Genomic DNA, 13102 nt, shown 5'->3' on the forward strand with positions numbered 1-13102 from the left:
TCGCCGTCGCAATGTGAGCTAATGCGAGAGCAAACGGCGGCTCCAAGCCGCCTTCCATTGCACAATTCAATTAACTTATAAAAACGTAATAATAATCATCACCAACAACCCCCCCCCCCCTTTTTCACAACGGACCTGCGTAGGCGGAGTGTTTAATTCTTACGTCGTGTCGTCGCTTTATCGTGCTGCTGCATGTAATGGTTTTCAAAGGGGATGAAGATTTAGAAGGAAAAACGTGACAAAATGTGAGTGTGGTAACATTAGGGGCCCTTAATCTCCGTAAATGACTCTAACGTTTCCACTTCTGGCCCGAGAGATGTGACAGACAGAGGGTGAATCGTCGTTTTTTCCTTGCTCTCCGTATCTTCGTATTGGGCGAACTAAGCCACTGGAATCGGAGAAAACGTTCCGAGTGAATGTAGACACGGCCGGGGCGGCGCGAGACACAGGACACTCGAGCGTTCAACGCTGGCCGTAATCAGTGGCACAGCAAGCAACAGTAGTCCCAATAGCAGCAGGATGTAAAGCCTTAAATGAAATAGATTAGATCGGATGTAGAGCAATCATCAGCATGGTCTTATTGTCGTTTCCATCCTGTTGCCCTTCGCTTTTTTTACAGCGTTCACAGCGTTCGCTACTCGCTTGAGGGAAGAAAGTTTATTGCTCAGAAATCCGTTTCGGGATTGCCATTCAACCTGCTGAGAGGGTGTGAAAATAAAAATTTATGTGAAATTTATGCACACTTCAAACACTGTCGACAACGATATCAACTGATGTAGTTTTCGCAGAAACGTGTTGCCATAATTAACTGCTCTGAAGATTAAGATGCTGCCGACGGCTCTGTGTGTATTATAAAAAGTTAAAACTCGGTTACAGAAGAACAGAGAAAACCTCGTCGTCAACTTTCCTACTTTTGAAGCGTAATCGAGATCACTAAACTAGTGACAACGCTGAACGGCCACCCTCATTCCATGTCGCATGTTATTTACATAAAGTCAGCTTAGGACTCATTCCAGTGTCCCCTTATTCGATGTTCCGAGACTTACGCTAGATAAATAAATTATCTTTGACAGGTCCTCATCGCTGTCGCACCCCAAATGGGAGATACTGTTCATCTACCCCTTTCGAGGCATCTCAGCTCTAAAAAAGCCTACAGCATAATCTCCGTTCAGTTTTTCTTCTCTTCAACTGCCGTAGCTTGTAATCCCCGAACATAAACTTACACGCCGGTGTACTCCTCCGGATAGGGTATAAAGTATCCCTCGGGGCTTGGGCGAGGTGAATTGCCGACCCAAAAGAACGCGTCCGGTGCGCTACCGTCGTAGGCGAATCCTTTCACGAACAGAGTTGACTCGTCCACGGCAAACACCCGGCCCTGGAGTGGTGGAGAATTGGGGGAAGAGAACGTAAAAGGATTAGCAAGGTTGTGCGGTTGGCTCGCGCCTATGATAGAAGGTTGGTCGTTACCTTAACTCCATGGCCGAAACTGTTGAAGTGTCCGATTTCACGGCCGTAGTAGTGGTCAGGTGCTTTGGATTCCACTGTGAAATAGAGAAAAGAGAAAAAAAAAACCTTTCAAAATATTGTAGTTATGTTCTTAACACCAGGTTTACAGGAAGCGTTATTTTGACGCATTTCGAATTTAATAAGGAAAATTACAAAAAAATGGTTGAATTTTTGTAACTTACTTTTACACTTACTTTGTGTGGAGTTAACACATACTACAACCAATCGAATTCAGAAACTGACAACAAATGCAAATTCTCCATCAAAAATGCTTCAAGAAACATAATGAGCCCAAAAAATTCACTCAAAAACTTATCCAAAACATATGTTAGAAAAACACACGCGAAACAGTGGCACCGGTGAGCATCCGAAACTGGTATCTTTGCGCGTTGTCAGAGCAATGATGCGCGTGCGGAATGAGGTGAAACACGTGATCCTTGATGCCTTGAACATCCTAGAATAAGGAATTGTAGGATTTTTTGTTCTTATGCAACTTCATTTTTGGGTTTTGGTCGCCTAAATTAGCTCAGGGACTACTGTGGAACATATCCGCGAAGGTACACACACACGTCAATTTTCTCCTTTATTCTGCGCGACGTGTGACGTGAGATGGGTCAAGTCTCGGAGTTTGGATTGGGCGATCTCGGATCGATTTTTCGAAGATCGATCTTTTCCATTCTGATTTCGGATTTTTTGGATCGATCTTTTAGGCTTCTTTCGATTTTCGATTTTTTCGATCTTTTTGTAGATATGGGATGACATTGCGCATTTCGAAACGAGTGATTTTTGTTCGTTTCGACCACTTTAACTTAGCTTTGTTTACGAACCCAAAAATTTTACATTTCACTACGAGACACATTTTGCTCTAAATCTAGTACACTGAAAATATTAACTTAAAAAATATACATAATACTAAAACCAATTCGATTTGAGTTCGAATTTTCTCGAAACGAGTTACGAGTTACGACGTGAGCTATGGACAGTTATCAGTTGTTGAATTTACAATAATCTATATATATAAAAATGGATTTCTGTCTGTCTGTCTGTCGGTCTGTCTGATTCTAATGGACTCGGAAACTACTGAACCGATCGACATGAAAATTGGTATGTAGGGTTTTTTGGGGTCGGGGAAGGTTCTTATGATATTTCCAGACCCCTCCCCCGTCTCTAAGGGGGTCTGTCATACCAATGAAACACAAATTTCTTCATTACTCGAGAGTTAAACAAGCAAACGAAACCAAATTTGGCATGTGGAGGTTTTAGGGTGCAATAAACGTTTTTACGGTGGTTAGATACTCCACCCCCCTCTTTAAGGGGGGCTACAATACAAATGAAACACAAATTTCTGCATAACTCGAGAATTAATTAAGCAAACTAAATCAAATTTGGCATGTGGAGGTTTTAGGGTGTAATAAATATTTTAACGGTGGTCAGACACTCCACCCCCTCTTTAAGGGGGGGGCTGCCATACAAATGAAACACAATTTTTTGCATAACTCGAGAATTAATCAAGCAAATGGAATAAAATTTGGCATGTGGAAGTTCTAGGGTGTAATAAATGTTTTTATGGTGGTTAGACACTCCACCCCCCTCTTTAAGGGGGGGCTGCCATACAAATGAAACACAATTTTTTGCATAACTCGAGAATTAATCAAGCAAATGGAATAAAATTTGGCATGTGGAAGTTCTAGGGTGTAATAAATGTTTTTATGGTGGTTAGACACTCCACCCCCCTCTTTAAGGGGAGTTTGCCATATAATTGAAACATAAATTTCTGCATTACTCGAGAATTAATCAAGCACAATTTGGGATGTGAGGGTTTTTGGGTATGATGTTTCTATAATGGTATGACACCCCTCCCTCCTCTGGAATAGAGAGGGGGTCCCATAAAAATATTACACATATTTCAACCAAAAATATTCCAGCCAAACATGACAATTGAACATTTTCGGAAAACTCTGAAGGAAAAAGAGAAAATTTAGAAAATTAAATTCCCATATGTTCTACAATTACATAGTGACAAGTGCTGTTAGTGCATTTGATATTTGCGCTAGCGAAATTGATCTTTGTTCGAAACTGGAAATGGATTTTAATGTGATGAGACGCACTCCTATATCTTCTTCTATCTATACCAAAAAAACAGGATCGCCAGATGTGTTGATAAGAGCAGAACTCGAGGAAGGAATTGTCCGATTTAGGGCTGTCTTTATTCTATCATATTTTCTGTATAAAACATTTATTCGATGTAACGGAGAAACATGTTATTTACAAGTGGTTGAAAAATCTTGAACGAGAATTGTGTCTGAAAACAGTCTGATATTATAATGATGAGTTTTGTTAGAAATACTAGGAATTTTAGGGTGAAGGCTAAATTCAACGGGGTCAAATAGAAGATCAATCAATGAACAGTTCTGCTATTGGACCCATGGACTCATAGTAAGAATACGTGAATGTTTGAAGGTATTGATAACAAAAAACAAATTTTTGGCGGGACGAAGTTTGCCAGCTAGTGTTTGATAAAACGACTCCATGACATCACAAAATGAATGCCCTGGAAAATGTTTTTTCTGGACTTTGTTTTTTTTGTGGTCTTCATGCTGAGGAACAAAATAAAATGCTTTTGATGTTTGAATAGAAACATGAAATTTGTTTTCTATGTCTAAAGAAAAAACGAAACTCCTATAGAATAAGCAGATAAGTTGGAAAAAAATCTTTTGATTTTTCAAAGATCGATTCGACAAAGATCGATTCTTCGGTACCGATTCAATCAGTGGATCGATCCCTACGCCATTTGAAGAATCGATTCGACAAGATCGATCTTATAAAGATCGCGCAATCCTACTCGGAGTTCCCGCAAGCGAATGGCGTGACTATAGTTTATCACTTAAGTGAGATTTGAAGTCGTGTCCTCATATGTTATCGATTTGAGTATCAAATAGTAGCTGAAAAGTAAGGTGGCTGCTGGAGTAAAAGGGATTGATATGAGTCTTCTGCAAGGTGGAGTTTGTTTCCTCTGAATTGTTCGAATGAAATCTTATGATTTCGTAACCGATTCCTTCAAGAACAACCAGGACTAACTGATAGGACAAGACATTCGATACACGTCGGAGCTCGGTTCTCGGTTCTCGGTAGTCGACATTTTCGCCATTCGACAAACGCAGGATATATTCTCTTCTACCAATTAACTTCGAGCGGAATATCATCCCAACTTCCGCGGTAGCGCAGTTGAAGTTTTATAATAAATTTGCGCCATGTGCAGTCGTGCATAAAACTGATAAAAACGCTCGGCAAAACTCAAGCGCTCGGTATGTTGTTTGAAAACCTACGCAATGATAAAGCGAGAGTTTCCAGCCAAATCAATTACTAACTGAAGGTGTAGGATATTCAATTATCCTCGCACTATTGCTTCTGACAAATATTACTCGGAGCAAAAATTCCCTATACCGAGAAATTATAAAAATCACTTAAGCATATTTCCGAGAAAGAACGACAAAAAACACAGTCTCTTTCCCTTCACATTTGTACATACTGTATTGTTCGTTCAGTGGCAAAAAGTTTCATTCCCAGCGTGATTCCTGTCACATGCAATGAAGCCATTAACAAATGTGTAATTACTGCTGACAACAATTGAAGCTGCTTTTGCTGCCGTCTCTGCCGCTTGCCGCTGCCGGGTCGTGTTTTGTGGTGTCCTCTTGGTACCAGGGCACCCTTCTTTCCTAAGACTGGCCACGGGAAGCGTCCGTCACAATTAATTTTAGCTGTGCTTCCACCGATGATTGATGGTAAGTACTTTTTTATCAGATTTTATGGCCGCTTTTCTTCTTGGAACAGCATACAATTTTAAAGCTTCATCTGTTAATCGATTGAAAAACATAACGATTCGGTTCGACGCTATTACATTTCAACTCTGCCGAATTCGATAGAAGCATTCGAAAACGATCGATTTCGAGGCTCGGATTTGCTCCTCTCTTTTTCGCTTCTGGATGATGATGTAAATGTAGCAACAACTTACGCGCTTGTGTTTGTAGCGAGGCGATGTGTTCACCTGTTTTCCACAAACCCACCCACGCAGGGATCCGGCCGTCCGGCGGGAAAGGAGCCGTCATTTTTCCTGTATATATGTATGTTTGAGTGTATATCTGTCGATGTGTATGTTAATCCAGCCGAATGCCTTGTTGTGTTGTGTATGTGTTTGATTTGTTCGAATTCTATTCGATGTCTGCCGGAGCCGTCGGAGAGATTTGTAGCGCATAGCAACAATAAAAATTGAGGATGGCGCCTTTTTGTGTTTATTCCTTTTTTTGCGAGCAAGCAAAGTATTCAAACACGTTGCAGAATTAGAGCAGTCGATTGGATGAAGGGACCCCTGGAAAACGGGAGCCACCCCAACTGAGGGGAAAATAAGACGCCGGGAAGGATGATTTTAATGACACGATGTGATATCAGCGATAAAGGAAATGAGAAGAAAACGGTTCACGCTGGCAGATAAAATCCTATTATGATGACGGTGCGGAGGAGAAGGGAAATTAGATCAGAGAAAAACGAGGGAACAGCACAAACGATCACAATGATGAGGTTTTATGGCCGTTTTGTGTGGTACCTTGGTTGGAATCGGATTTATTTGACGCTCGCTTTGTTTGTCGTTCCTGTGCGATGACGCCAGGATTAAAGGTTTTTCCCCCTGAGGTCAAACTTGGAAGGTCGATTGGTGAGTTTTCTTTCGTTTTAGGAGAGTGATTTTTGGAACATGCTCCGTTTTTAAATAGGATATATTTCCTGTATAATCTATTGGATTTTTTTCGTTTCGAAATTGGGCTCAAATCATATACCCCGGGGTACTGTTTTTTAACCGTCTCCACTTCACACGCTTAATTTTATAATTATTTACCTATTTTTATATTAAAAAAATTAAATACAAATAAAATAATGTGGTCTTGTCATTTTTGGGGTAAAAAAAATAAATTTTCTTTGTACTTATTTCTTCCACTTCAGTGTTGATTTCGATTACTTCATTTGAGTTTATCGTGTTGAAGTGAAATCGTTAAAACATCGATTTCTCTACTTCGTTCATATCCGCTGTCATTTCTTTTAAATTTGGGAGCAGTATCTTCTATTGACGATAAAAACTACTCGAACGGGCTCATATATAATATAAATTGGGGTAGGCATGTGGAAACGACGAACACATGCTCTAAAAATTGATGAAAAAGTGAGTGTTTGGAATTAACATCTTCCAGCGTTTACGAATGATGTGGGATTTTTTTGAACGAAACGAAAATTATGAACTTTCGTAAGAGGGAAGCCTTCAATCGACAACATCAACGCAATAATAAAATTGGTAGTTACAGCAATCCAGAACCTCGTGAGCAACTAAACATAATGAATTCCTTCCTGAGATTAGTTACTAAGTGACTCATAATCTTCCAAACAACCCTGAGGATTTGCCGATCTTTTTTATACAAGGGCTAGTTAATGTCGGAAACCTGTAAACTTGTTCGTACCTATTCATATATGCTTCAATTTCACTCAGACTAAATCTACCAGACTGCTTACTTTATACCGAAAAATTGGAGAAGATTGAACACGAACAACAACACACAGAACATCCCGCGAAATACTTTGAAGCACATTCAATTGCCATTTCTCCAATATTTGAATTTCAACAATAGCTCCATTGATAAGAGCTTCTTTGTACACCCAGGTTTTTTCTACGCGGGGGATACGTACCTCTTAAAAAAAAAACCGCGTAAAATAAAACCGCGTTAATTGGAAAATCCGCGTAAAAAAAACAGGTCACCTAAAACCTACGTAAGCATCGTGATGGAGTGCGACACTAATTTCCGTCATAAGCGCTAAGTTTCGTCGCAAGCACTGATTACCGTCATATGCTCTGACAGAGCATGAAGACGAAATGTGAGCGGAGTGAGAGATGTAATATTGCTCTGGCCTTTTTTACGCGGTATCGCGTTAATTGGAAAATCCGCGTAAAAAAAACTCGTTGTTTTATTTCACAAAATACGATATAAAAATGGTCGCAATAGATTCGATGTCACAGATAATAGTAAGCAACATCGTTGCAATATACACAAAAACATTATAGGGGGTTGGGTTTGGGTCACGGCCGCTTTGTTGACGTAAGACTATACTATTATTTTCTTCAATTCGAAATCGCAGGAGATTATAGTCTTGTTCCACCGGCACCACAAAAAAAAATCTGTACCAATCTGTACTTTTTGACGAAAATCTGTACTCTGTACCGTACAGAATCTGTCCCAAAAAAACGAAAAAATCTGTACCATTCTGTACCATTAAACTGTACGTGTGGTAACACTGGTACGGGTACGTTTGTCGTTCTTTGGTTCGTTTGACGTTTAACCTGTTTCTGATTCGGTACCCTTGAAAGAGTAGTCTACTATAGGACCTAAGTTTGTAATGCTCCAGCTCGCTAGCTTCGCAATACTAGCCTTTTATGGATTCGGAGACACCGTACAATGGCGTGTGTAGATATTCCTATTTTAATATTAACCGAGTAGTTTTCAAGAATAGTAGTAGTGCCCGTAACCAATCTGTGTGACGTTGTGTCAGAGATGTCGATAAATGTAGTCCTACGTCAAAACAAAGTCAGAGTAACGACATAATTTGCCATAATCGTAGTCGTTTTCTTATTTATAGACAATACACGCATACCAGCTATAGCCTTTGCCTGTATTATATATTATTCAATAACAGAAAATATACAGTGATTGGCAAAATAAAATACCCACTCAATTTTTTGTCTATTCTTTCATTTATTTCTGGTTAAAAAAAAGTAAACACATCGTAATCATTCTTAAAATCTTTGTTGGAAATTGCCAACAGACCACCGGGTTGGATGCTTTCCGAAATAATAATAACACAATGGTAGTGATGTGATTTATTTTTTTTTGTGAAATATTATATAATTAACTTAAGAATACATAGTATGCTAAATTATTTAATGTTTAATCAAAATCGTATTCTGGTTTCGACGAGAGTGAGTCGAACTCCTTCGACTACGTACGAATTGTGCTTACCACAATTAGGATAGGACCTTGAATACTGCTTTTAATCAATACAATATTTTCTTTTATGATTTTTTCTTTTGTTTCTTTTTATATTCTACTTCCTGTTTTTGTTTTCTTCATCTGTTAGTCTTACCACGAACTCGAGGCAGGTATGCATCAGTGATTGTGATGGTGTGATTGCTGGTAGAGACAGATCACAGTAGAGGCGCGCTGGCGTTAACGCCAACAATCTTATTTATTATTTTCTTTTTGAAATCCATCCATGTTGTACTGAGAAATATAAATTTAATAAAATTATTTGTATTCCAGAAAAAAACAGCGAAAAAAATATTCCCAGATAAAAAATGCTTCAAGACCTCCTGTAAGCGTTTCGGCATGCTCTCCACAAGGCGTTTTAGGTGTTGTGGATCAGTGCTCCCGTGACCAAGTGGTGAAGCGTCACACATTATCATGGGTTTGATTCCCGTTTGGGTCGAGGGGATTTTTCGTCAAAGAAATCTCTTCCGATCTGCACTGTGGTCACGCGTATTCTAGAGCTTGCCACTCAGAATACATTAGAAGCGTGTTATTTGACAGAGAGGTCTCACGATTGTAATTTATCGAAAATATATCGGTAGGCACTATTTTTTGTCACTGTTTTCTATAAGATGTTTTTAAATTTTTTCTCATTGCAACAGGAATGAAACTTAAAAAGAATACAATAAATCAGATTTTAAGAATTATTACGATGTGTTTACTTTTTATTCTAACCAGAAAAATGGAAAAAATTGAGTGGCCACTTCATTTTGCATGTGGGTTACGATCATACACTCTGTCCAACTTCTATAAGACCACCCTTATTCTATTTCGTTGCAACACAAACAGTTAGCATTTCATCAAGATACATTCATACATTGTTGAATGCTTAGAATAAAGTATATTTAACGTCAAATTCGTTCAAAAGAGTTTTTTGTTTATTTATTGTGCTTAAATATGATAATCTCGGCTGTACAGTTTCTATAAGGTCACTTCAAAATTCATAAGTATTATCAATGAAAAATTCAAAACGATCAGCTGATTTACATGTCAATAATTGATAACCTTGCCATTTCGACTAATAACTTTGAAAATTCGTGTTGGAATACTATTTAATTCTGCTGAACGGATTTCTTGATATTTTTCCATTTTTCCGAAAATGCGACATTGAGCTCTTCAATCATGGTGTACCGTTTTCACTCAGTGTAGATTCTACGTACAAGGATCCCCCCTAAGATTTACAACAGGATTCAAGTCTGGAGAGCGAGCCGGCCAGTCCGAAAAATTGAGATTTTGGTCCTTAATCCATTGCTTAGTTTACTTGCTGGTATGAATAGTAGCATTGTTTTGCTGGAATGTAAATTTTTTGTGACGATATCCACGCAAAAAGTAGAGAGGATTCCAGAACATGTGTGTAATCATTGAATGATGTGAAAGCTATCTTGAGCTTTCCGATTTCACAGAATCCCACCCAAACCATGCACAAGTCTCCACCAAAATTCCTGGCTGAAAAATACTGTTCCTTCTTCCGTAAATCACGCCAGTACCCGTTTTAACCATGAGGACCATCCAAATTGAACTTTCTTTCGTCAGTGAAGATAACCTATGCATTGAAGAACTTTTCGTTATGCTATATAGCAAAATGTACTCCTTTGGAAACATTCTTTGTCACAACATACCATGTCCACTGTCGGTTCATGTCAGCTTTGACAAAACTCAGACGTCTTCCGATATGAGATGTTGTAAGATGAGGAGTTTTAACCTTTTAAGCCCTCTTTATGTGAGGATTTTTTACCAAAAATTGACGAATTGTCACCCGAGCAGTTGAGAAGTTGAAATATTGCTTAATTTGCACATGTGATTTTGAGGTATTCGAACCTGTTCTTGCTATTTCCCGCTTATCCCAGTCAGAGAGCTTCGATTTACATGGAGCTCTATCCTTCTTACCGCATCCTTGAGGATTCGCCAAATAATTGGGCCCTACTTGATACCAACATTTTCTTGGTGAAATGCATCGATTTGTCTTTCTTCTCCCTCCGTGAGGACTTTTCCCTTCGGCATTTTCCAGATTTGATTGATCTAAACAACTAAAACAACGGAAAATTTAACTGGTCTTATAGAAACTTGACAGTTAAAAATACGAAAACATTCGTTTACGCTCAGCGCTTGCACGCATACACACATATGAAAATCATGCAGTGTATGGTAGCCACCAATACCTTTTTATTTACAATGACACAAAGCAGCAAGATCATCACCTGGTCTTATAGAAGTTGGACAGAGTGTATACACGAAATCTGGTTTATTGGGAATATATTCATTAAACCTTTTATCACTCTTGAAATGATAATATACATTATACCAAGTTCTATTTCAATGCGAATGTGAATGACATTTTTTCAATGTTCACGTGCAAACCATGTTTCTGCTAAATTTGGTTAGTTCATGTATTTTGTACAATGATAACTACGTATAACTGATTCATCCTTAGTTTCTTACTGACATGAAATCTTTGATTAACTAATGCTCAACTTAACTAATGCAATTTGGCCGATCGATCTCTCACGATTTGATTTCATCAGTCTGCATAAATACGTACTTTAAAATTCCGCTTTTAGCAGTGTTAGCGGTCAATTTGCAATCAAATGATGGATTGCATTTGCATTAGAATCCATTCATTCTACTACATTTGGAAGCAATAAGTTCAATTGACTAACTTAAACCGAATTTATGTTCCAAAATTATCATAAATCCGATTGCGACGGCTGTTAGCGAAATTGCAACAATTTAAATTCCAGTCGTCATCCATTCAGGTTTTCGAACAAAACCATTTTTTGGTGTGCACCTCAAATACCGGATATCAAATACTTTAATTTCGGGGAAGAAATCAGATAGGACAAACTCTGTTGTCACCCGACACCGACCCATCCGTCATAAGCGAAACACCAGCGAGTGCTTACTCGCTCCGGTCTTCTATCGGATATCTGCAAATATTTGCCAAATATCCTCCAACATCAGGAGGCTCGCTTTTCCCCGCGTCTGGTAGTCGGACGGCATAACAATGCCATCTCTCGGTAAACAGGATGGTAAGGAGACCGGAGAAGAAAGCAATAAGCCATATAAATATATATAGACTCTCTGGAGAGCTGTTGTCATTTGATCGATTGCCGTTTCATTTGATTTGGCATAACAACAACGACGGCAACAATACGAGAAAATAGAGGATTTTATTTTTATTCCGGTCTGCAGCTGTAAGTGGATGCAAGATGGATCAATCGATGTCGGCGACTTTCATTTGAAATGTGAATAGCAGAGGTCGTGTCCGATAAAGATTTTCGCCGTCTCATCTGATGAACTGCGGACGGAATTTTGCTGCTTTTGTGTGCAGTTCAAGGTGGGCTAACTCATTATTCGGCTGGATAATATTCTTGAAAGGTTTACCTAGCAGACTGCAGGGCAACTACCCGCTCTCGTATATGCCATTCGTCCTTGCCCCACACTCTCGAAGCATCATACAATACGTATTTTTTTGCTCCACAATATATTTATGACTTTTCGCTTCCTCGCAATGCTTTCAGGCGGGTTCGGTGAGGAGCAGCTTTTAGTCGCTATATATCGAGCGTAAATACTACTACCATCCGAAATGGAGGGGAAACTCGGCTTCACAGTTGGTCGAGGGTCGTGACTTGACGTAACCTCTCAACCCCTCCGACTCATCGCCATCGAAAATAATATGATGTGCCACCGAACTAATAACTTTTAATGAAGTGTTTTCCGCAACAGAAAAATAGAGGTTCCGGCTATTCTGTTTCCCTCCTCGTTCTTCCCGTTCGAGCCGTTTGGATTGAGCTGGGATGTTAGAACGGAGGCAAGTTGTTTCGAATGGGAATTCTCGGCTCATGCCCCCTCGAATGGAAGTAGGGATGATTTCAAAATGTATGCGAGTGAGATCTTTTTTGTGTATCAATCACTGAGATAGCGTGGTCTGTGGAGAGGTGAGATTTTAAGAATTTTATTGTTAACTTTCACTATTTCACTTTATTCTACACCGTGAAATAACATAATTAAGTAGAAATTGTTTATAAGTGGTATTTGGAAAAGGTTCGCTTATTACAAACTTAGTTTTGCTTCAAACACAAACATAATAATGTTTCTAATAGTTCAGTGCGAGGGCAAAGATTCACATCAAGCGGTCAAAAATATGAAATATAATTACAGGTAAGGATCGGTATATTCAAACGAACCAGAGACTGAGTGATAAAACACTCTCAAGAAACATTTATTTCAAAACGGACTACGTTTCTGCCTTCGTCACATCCTTGAAGTTGGCGGTTTCACAGGATATATTCGTACTAAACACACCTCTCATACTATTTTGTGATAAATTGACCTAGGTTAGTTTGAGCACGCGTAAAAGATGGACAAAGAGATCGAAGATCGAGATGACATATTTAACAGTTTTACTTCGATGAAGCCGAAAACACAAGCCAGACGGCAGGAAATGTAAATAGAGCTTATGGTCCAGATTCTGAAACAGC

The 13102-nt window shown here is 39.0% G+C and overlaps 1 protein-coding gene across 2 annotated transcripts in view; it reads right to left on the minus strand.

The window, feature by feature from the left end:
• LOC129776156 (protein Skeletor, isoforms B/C) overlaps positions 1 to 13102 on the minus strand; it is a 76345-nt gene that overhangs the window by 36295 nt on the left and 26948 nt on the right. For both annotated transcript variants that reach the window (XM_055781625.1, XM_055781615.1), the window contains exons 2-3: positions 1468 to 1541; positions 1224 to 1375 (exon numbers count right to left, since the gene is read on the minus strand). In XM_055781625.1, the coding sequence (XP_055637600.1) occupies positions 1224 to 1375; positions 1468 to 1541 (226 nt within the window). The remainder of the gene's footprint in view (positions 1 to 1223; positions 1376 to 1467; positions 1542 to 13102) is intronic.

Source organism: Toxorhynchites rutilus, chromosome 1 (assembly GCF_029784135.1).
Source record: "Toxorhynchites rutilus septentrionalis strain SRP chromosome 1, ASM2978413v1, whole genome shotgun sequence".
NCBI classification, from domain to species: Eukaryota; Metazoa; Arthropoda; class Insecta; order Diptera; family Culicidae; genus Toxorhynchites; species Toxorhynchites rutilus.